Here is a 23,194-nt window from a genome sequence, read left to right as displayed (position 1 = left end):
TACTGGCACAGTTCGTTCTTTACACAAAATTATTATTTTATTATTATTATTATTATTATTATTATTATTATTATTATTTTACAGTTACTACTTCATATCTAAAAATTCATCTATTGGGTAGAAGGTGTTGTCATTCATAAATTCTTTTAACTTATTTTTAAATGTTGGTTGGCTGTCCGTCAGACTTTTTGAGCTGTTTGGCAAATGACTAAAGATTTTTGTGGCAGCATAATTCCCCCCTTTTTGTGCCAAAGTCAGATTTAATCCAGAATAGTAAAGATAATGCTTTCTTCTAGTGTTGTAGCTATGCACTTTGCTGTCATTTTTGAGCTGGTATGGGTTATTAATAATAAATTTCATAAGTGAATGTATGTATTGTGAAGGTACTGTGAATATTCTATTTTCATCAATGGTGTTATGTCATTTACTGTACAGAATGGTATATACTGTGTTTTCTCACAATTTAGTGAGAGTCTGTGTGCAGGGGAACCACTAAATAATTTTAAGACTTTATTTACAATTTCCTCAGCTCATTCTTGTTTGTTGGGTGTGATTACTATACTTGTATCATCAGCAAAAAGAACTAGCTTTGCATCTTCATGAATACAGAGTGGCAAGTCATTAATATATATTAAGAACAATAAGGGGTCCAAGACTGAATGCTATGAGCACTATTCTTGATGCTTCCCCAGTTAGAGGGGTCTGCTGATTTTTGCAGACTATCTGTACGGTTAATTTCAACCTTCTGTATTCTTCCCATTAAATTTGAATGAAACCATTTGTGCACTGTCCCACTCATATCACAATACTTAAGCTTATCTGGAAGAATTTCATGATTCACACAATCAAAAGCCTTTGAGAGAGATCAAAAAATTTCCCAATGGGTGATGTTAGGTTAGTCAATGCATTTAATATTTGATCAGTGGAAGCATATATAGCATTTTCTGTTGAGAAGCCTTTCTGAAAACCATTTGTTAGTATTTCATTTTTACAAATGTGTGATACCACTCTTGAATACATGAATTTTCTAATAGTTGATTATTTTGGTAGCAGCAAAGCAGCATTCCTTCAGTTGTTTAAGCAGAATCTAATACAGTTTTATAATCTTTCATCTATATTTGCTGAAGAGGTTGGGATATCAGCTGATATACTATTGTTGTATAAAGTAACCATTTTTATCTTTAGTTTGGGATTAATTCCAAACAACACATGCCATAACAAACAAATTGCTGTGCTCCTGCAAAGTATGCATGTGCATTATCAATGAATACTGTCACATACAGCTTTACCTTAACTGGAAAAATCAATCACAACCAAAATGATGATATTTTGGTTGACATTGCCAGTTAACATGAAATCATTCATGATAATTTTCCATGATAGTTTATACACTCCTGGAAATTGAAATAAGAACACCGTGAATTAATTGTCCCAGGAAGGGGAAACTTTATTGACACATTCCTGGGGTCAGATGCATCACATGATCACACTGACAGAACCACAGGCACATACACAGGCAACAGAGCACTAGTACAGTGTATATCCACCTTTCACAGCAATGCAGGCTGCTATTCTCCCATGGAGACGATCGTAGAGATGCTGGATGTAGTCCTGTGGAACGGCTTGCCATGCCATTTCCACCTGGCGCCTCAGTTGGACCAGCGTTCGTGCTGGACGTGCAGACCGCGTGAGACGACGCTTCATCCAGTCCCAAACATGCTCAATGGGGGACAGATCCGGAGATCTTGCTGGCCAGGGTAGTTGACTTACACCCTCTAGAGCACGTTGGGTGGCACGGGATACATGCGGACGTGCATTGTCCTGTTGGAACAGCAAGTTCCCTTGCCGGTCTAGGAATGGTAGAACCATGGGTTCGATGACGGTTTGGATGTACCGTGCACTATTCAGTGTCCCCTCGATGATCACCAGAGGTGTACGGCCAGTGTAGGAGATCGCTCCCCACACCATGATGCCGGGTGTTGGCCCTGTGTGCCTCGGTCGTATGCAGTCCTGATTGTGGCGCTCACCTGCACGGCGCCAAACACGCATACGACCATCATTGGCACCAAGGCAGAAGCGACTCTCATCGCTAAAGACGACACGTCTCCATTCGTCCCTCCATTCACGCCTGTCGCGACACCACTGGAGACGGGCTGCACAATCTTGGGGCGTGAGCAGAAGACGGCCTAACGGTGTGCGGGACCGTAGCCCAGCTTCATGGAGACGGTTGCGAATGGTTCTCGCCGATACCCCAGGAGCAACAGTGTCCCTAATTTGCTGGGAAGTGGCAGTGCGGTCCCCTACTACGGCACTGCGTAGGATCCTACGGTCTTGGCGTGCATCCGTGCGTCGCTGCGGTCCGGTCCCAGGTCGACGGGCACGTGCACCTTCTCCCGACCACTGGTGACAACATCGATGTACTGTGGAGACCTCACGCCCCACGTGTTGAGCAATTCGGCGGTACGTCCACCCGGCCTCCCGCATGCCCACTATACGCCCTCGCTCAAAGTCCGTCAACTGCACATACGGTTCACGTCCACGCTGTCGCAGCATGCTACCAGTGTTAAAGACTGCGATGGAGCTCCGTATGCCACGGCAAACTGGCTGACACTGACGGCGGCGGTGCACAAATGCTGCGCAGCTAGCGCCATTCGACGGCCAACACCGCGGTTCCTGGTGTGTCCGCTGTGCCGTGCGTGTGATCATTGCTTGTACAGCCCTCTCGCAGTGTCCGGAGCAAGTATGGTGGGTCTGACACACTGGTGTCAATGTGATCTTTTTTCCATTTCCAGGAGTGTATATATACTTTGTGGGTTTATAGCAATATGATTGTCACAGTCCGCCTGCCTAGCTGGGTAGTAATGTGCTTGCCTCCCATGAAAGCAGGCCTGAATTCAAGATTTTCTCTGCTTGGGGACGGGCTGTTGTGTTGTCATCATCATTTCATCCTAATCACCGGCACACAAGTTGCCCTGTGTGGTGTCAACTGAAATGCAGCTGAACATCCCTGGATGGGGCCTTCCGGTCAAGTGATGCCATATGCTCATTTTTATTGTCATAGCCTTTGCCTGATGATGAAGCATATGTGCTTTCGAATCAGTTGTAATAACTGATCACAATCAAATACAGCTGTTTTGAGTTAATTTATAAATAAAGACAATAAATAGTTTTTCTACGTATAAAAGTTTTATAGAAAAATAATTACTGATGTTTTGAAAATACTGTAAACATTGAAATGGGTCAGTAATTAGAAGTGGTTTGCTTATCTACATTTGTGTAAATGAGTGACGTTATTAATTATTCAAGTCTTTCACAAAACTTACAATTCAAAAGCAGTCAAAAATCTGCATTCTTAAGTTGCTCAAGTTTTTCCTTACAGATAATATATTTATACAACAAGCAGAAGTTAAAGAAGCACATGCCTATCCTATGGTAAATGAATTGGAAGATCACAGTGCACAGTTAGTTACATTACGTAACTTAGCCCCACATACAGCTCAGAAACACTCACAAGAAAACAGTGAGCCTGATTAATGACCAAACACCTGAAGATTTTAAAGGAAGCCTGAAAATATTCGCAAGGGTGAAGTCTAGTGCTAATTTTAAATTCAGCAAATTTTCAAATGAATTTGTATCCATTTTAAAAGTAATTTTCCTAAAAATATAATTAAATGCAATACTGAGAACTTATGGATCCTACACGTATCAGAATACCTCCACAATGAGAAAGAAACATTTTGAAAATAGCAAGAACTAGTAATGACCCACAGATACTTTCATAGTACAAACATTGCTGTAACATATACAGAAAAGTTGTAAAAAATTCCAAGAGTATGCTCATCTTGTCTGAAAGTGACAGATCAGACAATCGAATCAAATCTATGTGGAATATTGTTAAAAGAGAAACAGGGAGAGGAACCATAAAAGATGACATTATTTCTGTTAAAGAGAATTGAAGCATAGTGAAAGATAAATAATGGTGTAGTTCCAAGTATACACTCCTGTTTTTCCATTTTAAGCCAATATTTTGATAACCAAGTCAGTCATCTTCTTCAGGTGGTGTAATTTGTGCTATTGTGTGTAATTGCAGCTGGGATGCTTACCAGATTGTGAACTAGTGTTGGTCTCATGTTTGTGATGACCAGCAAGATCTTAATTAACTGAATGCCAGGCCCCAAGCTTTATGTAAATTGAAACTTCTGTCCCTGTTTATTAAATTTTCTGATATCTTTATTCTGATGGGCTCATTAATTATGTTATTATAAGTATCCCAGAAACTTGGTAGATGCACCATGATACTGATCTCATTAGTTTCATGATTATGTTCAAAGCAGTATGCAGCTGCTTGTCATTGATGATCATTGCATCTCTCCTTGACAGCTATGACCGCCTGTCATTCATAAACATGTCACATTCACATGGAATGCAGTACACACCTAGCTTTCAGTCACCTAGATAATCTTTAACATGACAAATGAGATTTTTTATCTTTGCTAATTGGAGCAAAAGACACATGCAATTTTTCTGTAGGAGCCCACCAATCTATTGAATACTGTGCCAACACATAGTAAATCAACAATTCTTGGCTTCTCTTTTTCTGTCCCAGTGTCATCCTCTTTTTCAGGCATTCTTAATTTAAACTGCAATGTCCACTCAATGTGATAATCTGAGTGCCCATTTCTTTAGATTACCATTCGGTAATTGTGGCACCATACACAATCATTAACCCGGGCTATTCCTCCACTGGTGTAATTCCTGTCTTGGCGTGTCCACGTCGTGGGGGTGGGCATCCTACACTTCAGTAGGCCACAGTGCTAGGATGGCTGATTTCGGGCAGGGACCCAATCCCATGGGGTATAACATGGAACCCATGCCCAGGGTTACGGGTAAAGACCCTAATGGCAGCGACAGGGGAGAAGGAAGACTTTGGAATGACGTAGCTGGCAGATGAGGCAACACTCCTTTCTGGGAATTAAATGAGAAGGGAACCACAGCCTAGTGGTGGAGGACAAACTCCAAAGGCTAAGGGAGACAACTCCAACAGAAAATCCTGTCTTGCGTTAGGCCTAGCAAGCCAGTAGGAAAGTCTTCATATATTGCTTTCAAAACACAGATGAGCCTCGGAATGAACCACTCAGGATTTGACCCCACTGCTTCTTCAAGTACTGGTGCGAATGATGGGAGACCTGAAGATATTCATCAGTTCAAGAGGATGAAACCAACTGGACTAAAAGATAACCTAAATATTGGCACCCTTAATATACGAACCCTCAGTGGAAAAATGGAAGAAATGACAGATGTACTAACAGAGAGGAAGTTAGATGTATTGGAATTAAGCGAAACAAAGTGGAAGGGAAAAGGTGAGAAGAATTTGAGATAAGGAGGAAAACTGTACTGGAGTGGGAATAACAGGTGTGGAAGAAATGGTGTGGCAGTGATAGTGAATAAGAATGTACAAAGCTGTATTGAAAGTGTGAGATATATATCAGACAGGATCATAATCTTAAACCTGAGATTCCAAAAAGAAACACTAAAAGTAGTCCAGATTTATGCACCTCAAGTGGGATGTAGCGAAGAAGAGAAGATGGACTTTGAAAATGTGTTAGAAAACCATATAGGGAGTGCTAATACAGTGATGAAGAGACTTTAATGCACAGGCAGGCAAAGACAGAGAGTTATTTGAGCAAGTATTGGGATGTTTTGGGTGTGGAGGCAGAAATGAAGAAGGGGAAAGACTCCTGATTTGTGCCAGAGGAATGGAATGAAAAATAGCAAACAGCTGGTTTATGAAGAGAGAATGTCATGTTATCACCAGATACAGTTGGAATGGAAGAACCAAGAGTGTAATTGATTATATTCTAGTAGATAGGGAATGGGGAGATAAAGTAACAAATGTGATGGTAATTCCAAGTGTGAGTGCAGATGGAGACCATTGATTACTGGTGAGAGAATAGAAAATGAATCAGTGTGTGAAAAATAGAAAGCAGAAGAAAGAGATGAGGATATGGGATCGGAAACTGAAGGAGAGTGAATGTGCTGAGAAGTACAGAGAACTAATCACACAAAAATGTCCAAAAGAAGTTTTCTGCACTGTACAAAAAGAATGGAATTTATTCAAAGACACTTTTGTCGAAGCAGCACAAAAAGTATGTGGTAGAACATCTGAAAAGGAAAAAGTAAGACAAACAAGTTGGTGGGATGATATACCACAATCCAAGCAGTTAGAAGAAAAAAAATGGAGCATGGAGAAAGTGGTGGAAAACTAAAAATGACAAAGACCATAAAAGATATACAGAAGAAAATAAGAAGTGCAAAAAAATAGTGGAAACACAAAGAAAAAGGCATGGGGAGAGTTTAAAAAAACTTTGAAGATGTGAAGAGCAAGAAAATGTTCTATAAAATGATGAAAAATAAAAGGAAGGCTTCTGATGCACCAGTAAAGATGGAAACAAAGGACAGTACTGTGATTGAAGATCCAGGGAATACAAAAGATCTCTGGAAAGAACATTTTAAGAAGCTGTTAAATGCTGAGGTGCAGATGCATGAAGAAACATCAAATAATGGAGAAATTGAGAGAAGTTGGGAAGCAGAATTAGGATAAATTACATGGGAAGAAATGGAAAAAGCTGTGAAGAAGATGAATGGGGGGGGGGGGGGGGGGGGGGGAAGCCCCAGGACCTGATGAAGTATCAGTGGACATGATAAGAGCAGCCGGTCCAGTGGGAATGCAGTGGCTGTATGGAGAAATAGTACAATACCTGACAAATGGAGAACAAGAGACATTGTTCCCATCTTCAAGAAAGGCAATAAAAGAATTTGTAAAAACTACAGAGAAATAACCCTCATGAGTGATACAGCCATGATTTTTGAAAGAATTTTACTAAATCAAATTAGTGAAAAGATAGAAAAGGAGCTGAGTGAAGAACCGCATGGGTTTAGGAAAGGAAGAAGCACGATCGACCTGATATTTTCTATCCTTCAACTGATGGAAAAAAGTTGGGAGTATAACAAAAGGGTGATAATGGTTTTTATAGACATAGAAAAGGCATATGACTCAGTTTACAGGGAAAGACTCTGGAAAGAAATGAAGAAGATAGATATAGAAGATGGATACATTAAAGACAATGTACAGAGGACACAAGTGTAGAATTAGAACACCATTGGGGAACTCTGAACACTTTGAAATAAGACATGGACTTAAGCAAGGAAGTATTCTATCTCATGCACTTTTTTGTTGTGATGGAGGGAATGAATAGGGCAGTTAAAGATATAGTAAAAGAAAAAGACAAAAAAGATTATTTTTGCAGATGGTATGGTAATATGGTAGGCAGATGTACAGTTACAGCTTGATACGTGGAAGAAAATAATGAAAAAGTATGGATTAAAAATAAATAAAGATAAGAGTGAAGTAATGGTGTTTGGAAGAGAGAAAGGGATCAACGAAAATATTACCTTGACTGGAGAACCCTACAAAGTGGTAGAAAGTTTCACGTATTTAAGGAGTGAAATATCTGGAGATGGAAGAATAACTAACGAAATTAATAGGAGGTTACAGAAGGGAGGCAATTTCTACCAAACAATAAAACACCTGGTTAGGAATAAGGAAGTTTCAGAAAAAGCAAAACTCCTTATGTATAAGAATTATTACTTCCCTATTGTCACCTATGGTGGAGAAACATGGACAATGACTGAAAGGGACTGGAGCAGACTGCAAGCAGGGGAAATGAAATTTCTCAGAGCAGTTAAGGGAAAAACAAAAATGGACAGAGTAAGGAATGTAGGGATTAGAAAGGACCTTAAACAAGAAAGTATGAGAGAAGAAATTGAAAAAAATAGATTAAGATAGTATGGGCATATTAAGAGGGTGCATGGGCGGAGAGACTCCCCAGAATTATGGAAGAACTAAAGATGGATGGGAAATGACCTAGAGGGCACCCAAGAACACAGTGGAAAATGGGACTGAGAATAACTGTAGAAAGGAGAGGTGTGACCTGGCAGCAAGTAGAGGAAGAAACGTGGTGGGAGGACCCGAGCCAAATGGAGCGGACTCATCAGCACCCAGACCCGACAGTAGCTGGAATGGGATTCTGATTTAGATAGATAGACCATTCGGTGTTGTAGTTCTTCAGTAAGGCTCTTCTTACGTAAAGTGTTCAACCTCTATGGACCAGAGTCTTTATCACTGAATATCTGTGTGATGAATGGTGATGGCTTGAGGTGTGAGTACAGAGATCAGTGTGTGTGGGTTTTTTATATGCACGTAGATGACAAAAATCTTAAGATACCTCCTAACGTCATGTTGGATCTCCTTTTGCCCAGCGTAGTACAGTAAGTCGAAATGGGAGAAGCATGTAATTGTGAACGTTTTACAGGTGCAAGATTTTGTGCTGACCTGACCTGTCAGTTATGTCTGGTGGGATTCATGTCAGGCAATCTGGGTCATTAGATCATTCGCTTGAATTGTCCAGAATGTTCTTCAAACCAATCACAAACAATTGTGGCTTAATGACATGGTGGCACATTTACATCTATAAAAATTCCACTGTATTTTGGGAACATGACGTTCATGAATGTCTGCAAATGCTCCCCAAGTAGCCAAATACCCAGAGGACTTAGTCTATTCCATGTAAACACAGCCCACACCATTATGGAACCACCAGCAGAGTACACAGTGCCTTGTTAACAGCTTGGGTCCATGGCTTCAAGGGGTCTGCACCGTACTCAAGCCCTGCCTTCAGTTCTTACCGACTGAAATCGAGATCCATCTGACCAGGCCACAGTTTTCCACTCATCTGGTGTCCAACCAGTTTGGTCACGAGTACAAGAGAGGCACTGCAAGTCATGTCATACTATTACCAAAACCACTCGCATTGGTCGTCTACTGCCATAGCCCATCAACCTAAAATTTTGCTGAACTGTCCTAAAGAATATGCTCATCATACATCCCACATTGATTTGTGGGATTATTTTAGCTGGTGTTGCTTGTCTGTTAGCACTGACAACACTATACAAACTTTGCTGCTCTTGGTCGTTAAGTGAAGGCCTTCGGCGACAGTTTTGTCCATGGTGAGAGGTAGTGACTGAAATGTGGTATTCTTGGCACACTCTTGACACTGTGGATCGCAGAATATTGAATTCCTTAACAATTTTCCAAATGGAGTGTCCCACGCAGCTACCATTCCGTCTTCAAAGTCTGTTAATTCCTGTTGGAAACATTTTCACATGAATTGCCTGAGTAAAATTGATAGCTCTGCCAATGCACTGCTGCTTTACACCTTGTGTACACAATAGTACTACCATCTGGATATGTGCATATCAGTATCCCTTGCCCTTTTGTCACCTCAGCATACACTGTGACCCAGGGATCCGTCTAGTCTTCTCTTAACTAACAAGTTGAGGAAAGATAGCTGGTCTTCTTTTTCAGGTTGCATTGTGAATTTTATATTATGGTGGATATAGTATAAATGTTCCAGAACTCTTTGATATATTTCAGTCTACATGAACACGCCACAAACGTGTTGTCTACATATTGACAGAAACACTTTGGTTTGACTTGGCAGATTTTAGTGTCTTTGCTTCAAGGAGTTCCAGGTATAGTTTCGCCATGAGAGTCAATAATGGACTGCCCATCACCATGCCATCTGTTTCTAATATTTTCTGGTGAATAGGAAATAACTTGATGTCAGAATGCACGTAAAAATTGAGTTATGCTATTGCCAAACTTTTGTGCTGTTAGTTGCAAGCATTCAGAAAGTGAGACTTTCATAAAGAGGGAGACTTTCTGAACTCTTGGAAATAATTGTTAAAAAAAGAGAAGCATGACAGGAAGTATTGTTTTTATGGAAGTTAGTTATGGTTTTGCACAAATGTGATAGCTAAAAGTTGGAAAAAATGCAGCTCATTCAGTTTTATGCTATCAAAAACATCAAAACTCCTATTAACACAGTATACCAACAATAAATGATAAACAGGGTAGAAAATTCTAAGTTATTAGATGTGCATATTGATGAAAACTTAAAACTGGAAAAACCAATAGAAGCCATGCTAAAACATTTAGTGTCAGCTACTTTTGCCATAAGAATAACTGCCAACTTTGGAGATATAGAAACCAATAAGTAAACATATTTTGCATATTGTGATTCACAGATGTCATAAGGCAGTTGTTTACAGCCAGAGGGTAACTACTCCCTTGAAGGTAAAATGAAATCTTCTGAGTGGTAAAAACTAAATGATTCGATTCTGTTTCAGTCACGAAACTAAATTATTTTTGAAAGTTCATTACTATTATCACAATTTTGTAAGACTCTAATATTGATTATATAAGTTTTCAATAATTACTTTTTCTCAATTAGTAACATTAATGCAGTGGAGGTTACAGGTTCCTCACATAGTACACCCGCTACGCACACATGTTGTGCTATGTCTCATGCATCGCTGATGATAAAAGTGAGACATATGCGTTGTTGTTGTTGTTGTGGTCTTCAGTCCTGAGACTGGTTTGATCCAGCTCTCAATCCTACTCTATCGTGTGCAAGCCTCTTCATCTCTTAGTACCTACTGCAGCCTACATCCTTCTGAATCTGCTTAGTGTATTCATCTCTTGGTCTCCCTCTATAATTTTTACCCTACACGCTGCCCTCCAGTACTAAATTGGTGATCCCTTGATGCCTCAGAACATGTCCTACCAACCGATCCCTTCTTCTAGTCAAATTATGCCACAAACTCCTCTTTCCCACAATTCTATTCAATACCTCCTTATTAGTTATGTGATCTACCCATCTAATCTTCAGCATTCTTCTGTAGCACCACATTTCGAAAGCTTCTATTCTCCTCTTGTCTAAACTATTTATCGTCCATGTTTCACTTCCGTACATGGCTACACTCCATACAAATACTTTCAGAAACGACTTCCTGACACTTAAATCAATACTTGATGTTAACAAATTTCTATTCTTCAGAAATGCTTTCCTTGCCATTGCCAGTCTACATTTTATATCCTCTCTACTTTGACCATCATCAGTTATTTTGCTCCCCAAATAGCAACACTCCTTTACTACTTAAAGTGTCTCATTTCTTAATCTAATTCCCACAGCATCACATGACTTAATTCGACTACATTCCATTATCCTTGTTTTGCTTTTGTTAATGTTCATCTTATACCCTCCTTTCAAGACACTGTCCATTCCGTTCAACTGCTCTTCCAAGTCCTTTGCTGTCTCTGACAGAATTACAATGTCATCGGCAAATCTCAAAGTTTTTATTTCTTCTCCATGGATTTTAATCCCTACTCTGAATTTTTCTTTTGTTTCCTTCACTGCTTGCTCAATATACAGATTGAATAACATAGGGGAGAGACTACAACCCTGTCTCCCTCCCTTCCCAACCACTGCTTCCCTTTCATGTCCCTTGACTCTTATAACTGCCATCTGCTTTCTGTACAAATTGTAAATAGCCTTTCGCTCCCTGTATTTTACCCCTGTCACCTTTAGAATTTGTAAGAATGTATTCCAGTCAACATTGTCAAAAGCTTTCTCCAAGTCTACAAATGCTAGAAACATAGGTTTGCCTTTCCTTAATCTTTCTCTAAGATAAGTCGTAGGGTCAGTATTGCCTAACGTGTTCCAACATGTCTACGAAACATATGCATAATAAATACTAAATATCTCGAGAAAATATCTTGTCCAAGTTGTTGGTAGTACCTGCAGTAGTTCAGAAATCACTTCATTACTCACTTTGTAATTGACAGCGCAACACAGCAGTAACTTCATAAGAGCTAGTTTAGTGCTGTACACAGTTTTATTATTATTATTATTATCATTATTATAATTATTAGAATGGTTAGACACAAAGCATTGACAGCCAGCAATCATCTAATTTCTGCCAGTTCAGCAGTAAGGAGTGCACCAATAAAGTGATTTACAAACAATAAGTACAGAGGACACATCTGAAATACTTTGATTTTATTTAGGGTTGCAGTGTGCAGGTCAAGGAAGTGCCGCATTTAGAGGAGTAATGCGGGGGAAGCATGTTTTGTAGCAACTTTGTACTATCAGTGTGGATTTTAACACACACACACACACACACACACACAAAAACTAAATATCAATAATGTAGGAAAAACCAGATTGATACCTACCATCAACAAGACATGTTAAGTTGCAGACAGGCACAATTAAAAGACACTTCTGCTGCAGCTTTCGTCACCATTCATACACACAACCAAGCGCATCTCACGCACACACGACCGCCAGCTTCAGCATCTCAGGGTGGCATTCTGCCTCTCTTTTGCTGATGAAGGGTATGGCCAGAAGCATTATGTAAGTGTATTTTAATTGCGCTTGTCTTCAGCTTAAACTTTAGTGTACGGTAAGTAGTAATCTGTCTTTTCCTACAATGTTGATATTCCTACCTGGAGTTTCCATTGTTTGATTTTGCCAAACTAAATATTGCTGCTCTTTCATCATTAAAAAAATAAAAGTGTTCCTAGAAAATTCTTTCATTCTACAGTTTGGTTAGACATTAAATTTGGTGATAATGTGGTGGAGGGAGGGGGGCAACAGATGGCGGGTGGGAGGGTGGCGGAGGGAGGGTAGTGGTGCCAGCTAATGTCTGATTGCACTTGGGAGTAATGGTCTAACACAGATTGGGAACCACTGTTTTAAGGGTTAATATACTAGGATGACTCCTCACTAAGGCAAGAAGTGCTCATTACACAAAAGACAGTAATTATCTGTAGGGTTCACTTACATATATATTACATACACCCCTTTAAGCAGTTGGGAATGTTAACCATAGTCTCACAGTACATTCATTCATTTCTGAAATGTGTTATCAACAATCCATCTGAGTTTGATAGTAAAGGAGATATTCACAAGTACAACACTAGAATGCCCCTCCCCCCCTCTCCCCATGAACCATGGACCTTGCCGTTAGTGGGGAGGCTTGCGTGCCTCAGTGATACAGATAGCCGTACCGTAGGTGCAACCACAACTGAGGGGTATCTGTTGAGAGGCCAGACAAACGTGTGGTTCCTGAAGAGGGGCAGCAGCCTTTTCAGTAGTTGCAAGGGCAACAGTCTGGATGATTGACTGATCTGGCCTTGTAACAATAACCAAAATGGCTTTGCTGTGCTGGTACTGCGAATGGCTGAAAGCAAGGGGAAACTACGGCTGTAATTTTTCCCGACGGCATGCAGCTTTACTGTATGATTAAATGATGATGGCGTCCTCTTGTGTAAAATATTCCAGAGGTAAAATAGTCCCCCATTCGGATCTCCGGGCGGGGACTACTCAGGAGGATGTCGTTATCAGGAGAAAGAAAACTGGCGTTCTACAGATCAGAGCGTGGAATGTCAGATCCCTTAATCGGGCAGGTAGGTTAGAAAATTTAAAAAGGGAAATGGAAAGGTTGAAGTTAGATATAGTGGGAATTGGTGAAGTTCGGTGGCAGGAGGAACAAGACTTCTGGTGAGGTGACTACAGGGTTATAAACACAAAATCAATTAGGGGTAATGCAGGAGTAGGTTTAATAATGAATAGGAAAATAGGAATGCGGATAAGCTACTACAAACAGCATAGTGAACGCATTATTGTGGCCAAGATAGATATGAAGCCCATGCCTACTACAGTAGTACAAGTTTATATGCCAACTAGCGCTGCAGATGACGAAGAAATTGAAGAAATGTATGATCAAATAAAAGAAATCATTCAGATAGTGAAGGGTGACGAAAATTTATTAGTCATGGGTGACTGGAATTCGGTAGTAGGAAAAGGGAGAGAAGGAAACATAGACGGTGAATATGGACTGGGCAAAGAAATGAAAGAGGAAGCCGCCTGGTAGAATTTTGCACAGAGCACAACTTAATCATAGCTAACACTTGGTTCAAGAACCATAAAAGAAGGCTGTATACATGGAAGAAGCCTGGAGATACTAAAAGGTATCAGATAGATTATATAATGGTAAGACAGAGATTTAGGAACCAGGTTTTAAATTGTAAGACATTTCCAGGGGCAGATGTGGACTCTGACCACAATCTATTGGTTATGACCTGTAGATTAAGACTGAAGAAACTGCAAAAATGTGGGAAATTAAGGAGATGGGACCTGGATAAACTGAAAAAACCAGAGGTTGTACAGAGTTTCAGGGAGAGCATAAGGGAACAATTGACAGGAATTGGGGAAAGAAATACAGTAGAAGAAGAATGGGTAGCTTTGAGGGATGAAGTAGTGAAGGCAGCAGAGGATCAAGTAGGTAAAAAGATGAGGGCTAGTAGAAATCCTTGGGTAACAGAAGAAATATTGAATTTAATTGATGAGAGGAGAAAATATAAAAATGCAGTAAATGAATCACGCAAAAAGGAATACAAACGTCTCAAAAATGAGATCAACAGGAAGTGCAAAATGGCTAAGCAGGGATGGCTAGATTACAAAGGTAAGGATGTAGAGGCTTATCTCACTAGGGGTAAGGTAGATACTGCCTACAGGAAAATTAAAGAGACCTGTGGAGATAAGAGAACCACTTGTATGGACATCAAGAGCTCAGATGGAAACCCAGTTCTAAGCAAAGAAGGGAAAGCAGAAAGGTGGAAGGAGTATATAGAGGGTCTATACAAGGGCGATGCACTTGAGGACAATATTATGGAAATGGAAGAGGATGTAGATGAAGATGATATGGGAGATATGATATCGCGTGGAAAGTTTGGCAGAGCACTGAAAGACCTGAGCCGAAACAAGGCCCCCGGAGTAGACAACACTCCACTGGAACTACTGACGGCCTTGGGAGAGCCAGTCCTGACAAAACTCTACCATCTGGTGAGCAAGATGTATGAAACAGGCAAAATACCCTCAGACTTCAAGAAGAATATAATAATTCCAATCCCAAAGAAAGCAGGTGTTGACAGATGTGAAAATTACCGAACAATCAGTTTAATAAGCCACTGCTGCAAAATACTAACACGAATTCTTTACAGATGAATGGAAAAACTAGTAGAAGCCGACCTTGGGGAAGATCAGTTTGGCTTCCGTAGAAATATTGGAACACGTGAGGCTATACTGACCCTACGACTTATCTTAGAAGGAAGATTAAGGAAAGGCAAATCTACATTTCTAGCATTCGTAGACTTAGAGAAAGCTTTTGACAATGTTGACTGGAATACTCTCTTTCAAATTCTAAAGGTGGGAGGGGTAAAATACAGGGAGTGAAAGGTTATTTACAATTTGTACAGAAACCAGATGGCAGTTATAAGAGTCAAGGGACATGAAAGGGAAGCAGTGGTCAGGAATGGAGTAAGACAGGGTTGTAGCCTCTCCCCGATGTTATTCAATCTGTATATTGAGCAAACAGTAAAGGAAACAAAAGCAAAATTCAGAGCAGGTATTAAAATCCACGGAGAAGAAATAAAAAATTTGAGGTTCGCCGATGACATTGTAATTCTGTCAGAGACAGCAAAGGACTTGGAAGAGCAGTTAAATGGAATGGACAGTGTCTTGAAAGGAGGATATAAGATGAACATCAACAAAAGCAAAACGAAGATAATGGAATGTAGTCAAATTAAGTCGGGAGATGCTGAGGGAATTAGATTAGGAAATGAGACACTTAAAGTAGTAAAGGAGTGTTGCTATTTGGGGAGCAAAATAACTGATGATAGTCGAAGTAGAGAGGATATAAAATGTAGACTGGCAATGGCAAGGAAAGCGTTTCTGAAGAATAGAAATTTGTTAACATTGAGTATTGATTTAAGCGTCAGGAAGTCATTTCTGAAAGTATTTGTATTTTAAATGTAGCCATGTATGGAAGTGAAACATGGACGATAAATAGTTTGGACAAGAAGAGAATAGAAGCTTTCGAAATGTGGTGCTACAGAAGAATGCTGAAGATTAGATGGGTAGACCACGTAACTAATGAGGAAGTATTGAATAGGATTGGGGAGAAGAGAAGTTTGTGGCACAACTTGACCAGAAGAAGGGATCGGTTGGTAGGACATGTTCTAAGGCATCAAGGGATCACCAATTTGATATTGGAGGGCAGCGTGGAGGGTAAAAATCGTAGAGGAAGACCAAGAGATGAATACACTAAGCAGATTCAGAAGGATGTAGGTTGCAGTAGGTACTGGGAGATGAAGAAGCTTTCACAGGATAGAGTAGCATTGAGAGCTGCATCAAACCAGTCTCAGGACTGAAGACCGCAACAACAACAACACTAGAATGGAAAATCTTCATTGCCCTTTGGTGACTCAAAAATCTTCGACCTTGTACCATGGAAATGGCATGTCTGAGAGGTAACAAAAGTGTTTTCAAATCTAGATTAAAGATGTTTCTCCATAACAATTCTTTCTGTGCCATAGATGAATACCCGAACAGAAATAATTAGCCATTAATAGAGAAAAAACGTCTAACATGTAGCCATACTATTATTTTTTTAAATATGGTTTCTATGTTTGCTTAATTGATAGGTTTGATATAATAATGTTTATTGTGATTATGATCTATTGAACACATAACTAACTATAGTGCTATTCCAGAACAATAGTGTTTGTGCAGTTTGATGCTTGGACGGGGTTTGCATTGTTGCTAGTTCCCAGCACTTGATGAAAGTGTGTATGCTGCAAATTATGTCTGTCAATTGTTATATAGAATTTTTTGCTTACCATCATCATCAGTAATAATGGCTCACAACAAATGGAATAAAAATTCACTAAATAACTCACCAAGATTTGATTTAATCCTTACATTGGCAGTAACATTCACAGTAGGGCACTCAAAACACCAAATACTACTTAACATACACTGGCTGTGAGGGAGTGAGTGATGTATGGGCGTAGAACAAGTGTGAACTCTACTGCCATTGTTTGTGACTAATAAAAGGAGTAGTTGTGGACGGGGTTGCGGAAACATATATGTTAATGTCCTCAGTGTCTAAGGAGTAAATTACTTATTTCAAGCAGTTCATCATGATTATGCCTTTCCGCATTCAGTCTGGAGCATAGCCCCCCTTATAAAATTCCTCCATGATCCCCTATTCAGTGCTAACATCGGTGCCTCTTCTGATGTTAAACCTATTACTTCAAAATCATTCTTAACCGAATCCAGGTACCTTCTCCTTGGTCTGCCCTGACTCCTCTTACCCTCTTCTGCTGAACCCATGAGAGTCTTGGGTAATCTTGCTTCTCCCATACGTGTAATATGACCCCACCATCTAAGCCCTGACTGCTACATCTATAGAGTTCATTCCCAGTTTTTCTTTGATTTCCTCATTGTGGGCACCCCCTGCCATTGTTCCCATCTGTTAGTACCGGCAATCATCCTAGCTACTTTCATATCCGTAACCTCAACCTTGTTGATAAGGTAACCTGAATCCACCCAGCTTTCGCTCCCATACAACAAAGTTGGTCGAAAGATTGAATAGTGCACAGATAACTTAGTCTTGGTACTGACTTCCTTCTTGCAGAAGAGAGTAGATCATATCTGAGCGCTCACTGCATTAGCTTTGCTACACCTCGCTTCCAGTTCTTTCACTATGTTGCCATCTTGTGAGAATATGCATCCTTAGTACATGAAACCGTCCACCTGTTCTAACTTTGTTCCTCCTGTTTGGCACTCAATCTGTTTATATTTCTTTCCCACTGACATTACTTTCGTTTTGGAGATGCTAATCTTCATACCATAGTCCTTACATTTCTGATTTAGCTCTGAAATATTACTTTGCAAACTTTCAATAGAATCTGCCATCACAACTAAATCATCCGCATATGCAAGACTGCTTATTTTGTGTTCACATAATTTAATCTCACCCAGCCTGTCTATTGTTTTCATCATGTGATCCATAAATAATATGAACAACAGTGCAGACAGGTTGCAGCCTTGTCTTACCCCTGAAACTACTCTGAACCATGAACTCAATTTACCGTCAACTCTAACTGCTGCCTGACTATCCATGTAAAGACATTTAATAGCTTGCAAAAATTTGCCTCCTATCCCATAATCTTGTAGAACAGACAATAACTTCCTCCTAGGAACCCAGTCATATGCCTTTTCTAGATCCATAAAGCATAGATACAATTCCCAGTTCCACTCACAACACTTCTCCATTATTTGCTGTAAGCTAAAGATCTGGTCCTGACAACCTTTAAGAGGCCTAAACCCATTCTGATTTTCATTCAATTGGTCCTCAACTAATACTCGCACTTTCCTTTCAACAATACCTGAGAAGATTTTACCCACAACGCTGATTAAAGAGATACCTCTGTAGTTGTTACAATCTTTTCTGTTTCCATGTTTAAAGATTGGAGTGGTTACTGCTTTTGTCCAGTCTGATGGAACTTGTCCTGACTCCCAGGCCATTTCAGTTATCCTGTGTAGCCATTTAAGACCTGACATTCCACTGTATTTGATGAGTTCCGACTTAATTTCATCTACCCCAGCTGCTTTATTGCACTGCACTCTATTGACCATTTTCTCCACTTCCTCAAATGTGATCCTATTTCCATCATCATTCCTATCCCATTCTACCTCGAAACCTGAAACAGTACTGATCGTATTTTCACCTACATTGAGCAACTCTTCAAAATATTCCCTCCATCTGCCCAAGGCATCCACAGGATTCACCAGCAGTTTTCCTGACCTGTCCAAAATACTTGTCATTTCCTTCTTACCTCCCTTTCGAAGACTGCTAATTACACTCCAGAATGGTTTTCCAGCAGCTTGTCTCCAACCTGTTTCCAAAGTCTTCCCAAGATTTCTTCTTGGATGTTGCAATTATCTGTTTGGCTTTGTTTCTTTCTTCAACATAACTTTTTCTGTCTACCTGAGTTCTAGTATGTAGCCGTTTTTGATACGCCTTCTTTTTCCTTTTACAGGCTTCCATGACTGTGTCATTCCACCAAGCTGTTTGCTTCATCCTACTTTTACACACTACTGATCCAATACATTCTTTAGCCACTTCTCGTACTTCATCCTTGTACCTTGTCCATTCCTTTTCCAATGACTGTAATTGACTACATTCAACTAACTGGTACCTTTCTGAGATCGCTGTTATGTACTTGAGCCTGATTTCCTTACCCTGAAGTTTCTCCACTCTTATCCTCCTACACATGAACCTGACCTCCTGCTCACAATCCCAATTTCACTGCAGATTAAATAATGATCAGTGTCATCGAAGAATCCCCTGAATACATGTGTGTCCGTCACAGCCTTTCTGAATTCCTGATCTGTTATTATATAGTCAATGACAGATCTGGTTCCCCTGCCTTCCCAAGTATACCGGTGAAAGTTCTTATGTTTAAAAAAAAGGAGTTTGTGATTACTAAGCTCATGCTGGCACAGAAATCAAAGAGTTGTTTCCCGTTCCTGTTGGCCTCCATATCCTCTCCAAATTTACCCATAACCTTTTCATACCCTTCTGTTCGATTTCCAATCCTGGCATTAAAATCACCCATGAGCAGAACACTGTCCTTGTCCTTTACTCCAAAAACTACGTCACTGAGTGCGTCATAAAAACTATCCATCTTATCTTGATCTGTCCCTTCACAATGCGAATATACTGACACAATCCTAATTTTCTTGCTAGACACTGTCAAATCTGTCCGCATCAGTCGTTCGTTTACATACCTTATTGCAACTACTCTGGGTTCCATTTCTTTCCTGATGTAAAGCCCTACACCCCATAGTGCTATTCCTGCTTTGACTCCTGACAGGTAGACCTTGTATTCTCCCACTTCCTCTTCTTTCTCACCCCTTACACGAATGTCACTAACAACTAAAACGTCCAGCCCCATCTTAGTTGCAGCCTCTGCCAGCTCTACCTTCTTCCCAGAGTAGCCCCCATTGATATTAATAGCTCCCCATCTCATTACCATTTGTTTTCCAAGTCGTATCTTAGGAGTCCCTGGTTTGTCAGTTAGAGGTGGGACTCCGTCACCTCCAAAGGTCCAAGGCATTTTGCTCTGATTATTGCCAGCATCATATATAAAGTACCAGGGAAGCAGGTTGCTAGCCTTACTTGCCCCGAGTCCCATTGGGTTTTACCCCTAACGGCTGAGGGACTAACCGGTGGATTTGGTAGTCTTTGCCGTATGAGCTCAAAGGTGACCACGACTCAGAATATGTCCAAAATGCCCAGCCTTATTCCAAAGTAACTGGTATCCCAACTGTCGGGACCACTTACTTGGTCACTCATATGTTGCCTGTGGTTCATGAACTAGGACATGACTACAGGAACCCACACCATGAAGCACAAAGCAGTTATGTTTTTAAAAAAGAGGCTTGTTACTGCATCTACATTTAGTTTTCTCAAGAGCAAGGATTATAAAGTAGTGAGATGTAAGTTGTGAAATAAAAAATTACTGTCAAAAACAGTTTGGTTGAATTAGATTTCCTACTAAATATATAAATTAAGGATTAAGCTGCTACAAGTGGTTACACTGATGTGATCGAGAAGGTACAAGAAGAAATTAGAAGACCATGGACACTGCCAAAAAAGTGCTGTAGCTCCAGGAAAAGTGTGATATATCAGTGTGAAATTCTGCCTGGAAAAACCCAATATTTGGTTCTGCCAAGCTGAAACACAATTTTATGTCACTATGAAACAGTCCCGATTAATATGATTATTGTTAACCAAAACAGCAGCCAAACTTTAATTTTGATGATATTGTGGCTTAATAGATAAGTGCTAACTGGATTTAGCTCCTTTGGGAGTTGTTTATAATCAGAGTGCAGCTGCTCGATGATGTTCACACAGTGATAAAGGGTTTTGAAATAACCAATGACAAGATGTTTTACACTATTTGAGTTATATATTCTATTGAGACACAATATAAGGTAGGCAATACTTTTGACTCACACTTCTAGTTATGGTTAATCTGATCACAGGTCAGAATTTTTAGTAGGTTGTCACACACACTAACAATGGTTGCCACACACCATCCTCAGTGCAGTATAAAATGTTGCAGGCATGGTTGACATGAATGTGATTATATGGCACAGTGAAAAACCTTTGTAAAACACCTGTCAGGAATGTCATATGACACAAACTTGTAATGGTGTGCAGAGGGTCAATATGTAGCGGTGGGAACTCACTCAGTTGGTACGACATGGCCATGTAGCTCACAGCTCCGTCCAAGCTTGACCGACTCCAAACTTGAACTCAACTGACTCTTTACTTGCTTAGCATTAGTGATAATCTATTTTGCCAGCTATCATGCTGTGTGAGGTAACAATGTGTTAATCATTGGGTAATTGATTGTGGACATCTTACAAGTAGCATAACAAGTGAAACTACAAAATTAAACTATTTACTAGTGCAGGTGGAACCACTATGTGTTGAACAAATCTGGGATTTGGTTACCTGTTCCCAGTCAAATATTCCTTAGTTACATCTTAAAATTAGTGCAGAGCAGAACTTCATTCACCTAACTGAACTTTCAGTTAAATGAGTGAAGTTCAGCTCTGCACTAATTTACAAGATTTTTTTAACTGGAATGAATAGGCCTGTATTATGTTATTGCATAGCTTAGTGGATGATGTGATAATGAGCTTAGGCTTGAAACTAGTCTTCAAGTAATAAAATTAATATCACATCTAAGATGGTTCTGTGCAATTTGTTGCATAATTTGGCGAATAGTTTGTGCTGAACTGACACCTAAACAAGAGATGAGCTTTCAGACCATGTCCTTATTCAGAGGATACATTGCAAGATGCATTTTAATGTGAAACTGCTGTAAAAAATTAATGCCCATGTCATCCTTATAAGGATTCTGAACCTACACCTTAGAAACTTTAATGACTAGGCATTGCAGAAGTTCTCAGATCTTCTGTCCCTCCAACTGTTCTTTTAATTTCTTTGTATAAATATCGACCTCTGTGGTGGTGACACTGTTGGTTAGCTCATCTGTTATGTAATAAGAAAAACTGTTAGCTCTGGCAAATTATATTAAAAGGAATAATTTTACTTTCATTATATGTGCACTAACTCATAAATAATTATTTCCTCAAACGTAGTATTTGTTTCCTCAGCTCCTTACAGTAACTGATACACATATGAGCTTAATTTTCATATAAAAACGTAAACCTGTCCTAATCTTGAAGATCAGTTCCAATTTTGAATGATGCAGTACTCTTCTTGGCTTTATTCTTTCGGAGGTAGGATGCCCTTGTATTTTACAACTTCAGAACTGACTCACTCATTCATTTATAAGAGGAGCCTGCTGTTTAAAGTGAACTTAGTACCAGAGACACATTAATATTTATTATGAAAGAAATGATAAGTGACAGGAAAGGAAATTTCCAGGAACAGCTGGACATCAAGTCCCAGATCTTATGTACTTAAAATCTGACACTCACTGACTGAGCATATAACTGAAGATAACATGTCTTTTGATAAAAAACACAATATTCTTGGAGAAAATTCTGCTCTATGTGGCAAGTCAAGTATTTCACAACATTCATTGTGGAAGTCTGTTCACTCTTTTTCATCAAATGAACTCCACCTTTGTTTCCTAGTATTTCCTATAACCATATTAAAAATAGCCAATGGCAGCATACTAGTTGGTAACTTCACATCTGCTGACCTGCTCCATGTGTACCGGGAGACCTTCTACTTATTGTTACCTCCTACAATAGTAACAGAGATAGCTGAAGAGAGAACTCTACTTGGAAACTCTAGCTTACTTGCCATTTAACTGGATCTGCCGCCCAGCTTTACATCCTAGCCCTAGAGTTGCTCAGATACTAGTGTGTCATCAGGAAAAAGGAGGATAAGTCACCATGGCTAGGCTATCATTTTAGTAGAAATCTGGTGAGAGTACGCTTCTCCTTACACCCATTTTCAGTTCAGTGGATCTGATGGCTGAGAAGCAGATACTTTTTTCTTGAGTAAATATAATATTTGTAAGTGCAAATAATATGCATGATAAAAGTAGTTTTCTCTTTCAGGCTATGTTTGACAAAGACCTGAAATGTTACAAAGAAAAAGGAGAAATTCCTATTGACAACAATTTTCCCCCAGTTGGTGGTACAATTATGAGGATCATTATGTTACGAGAAAGGATTTCCCCTGATGTGGCAACACTGAGAGCTCTTGATCATCCGTAAGTATTAGTAAACTGTTTTCATCTCTGCACTCTTGACAGATGGGGGAATGTTGATGGCAATATAATTCCTCGAATAAATGTCCAAGCTTTGAGACCTTCAGTGTTATTTTT

The 23,194-nt window shown here is 39.7% G+C and overlaps 1 protein-coding gene across 1 annotated transcript in view; it reads left to right on the top strand.

The window, feature by feature from the left end:
- Window positions 1-22,843, top strand: part of LOC126278898 (dynein beta chain, ciliary-like) — a 195,301-nt gene extending 172,458 nt beyond the window's left edge. The window contains exon 12 of the mRNA XM_049979173.1: window positions 22,823-22,843. Coding sequence (XP_049835130.1) covers window positions 22,823-22,843 — 21 coding nt within the window. The remainder of the gene's footprint in view (window positions 1-22,822) is intronic.
- Window positions 22,844-23,194: the final 351 nt, after the last annotated feature.

Source organism: Schistocerca gregaria, chromosome 6 (assembly GCF_023897955.1).
Source record: "Schistocerca gregaria isolate iqSchGreg1 chromosome 6, iqSchGreg1.2, whole genome shotgun sequence".
Lineage (NCBI taxonomy): Eukaryota > Metazoa > Arthropoda > Insecta > Orthoptera > Acrididae > Schistocerca > Schistocerca gregaria.
Note: the sequence above shows the minus strand (reverse complement) of the source record. Positions and strands in the feature narration are given on the sequence as shown.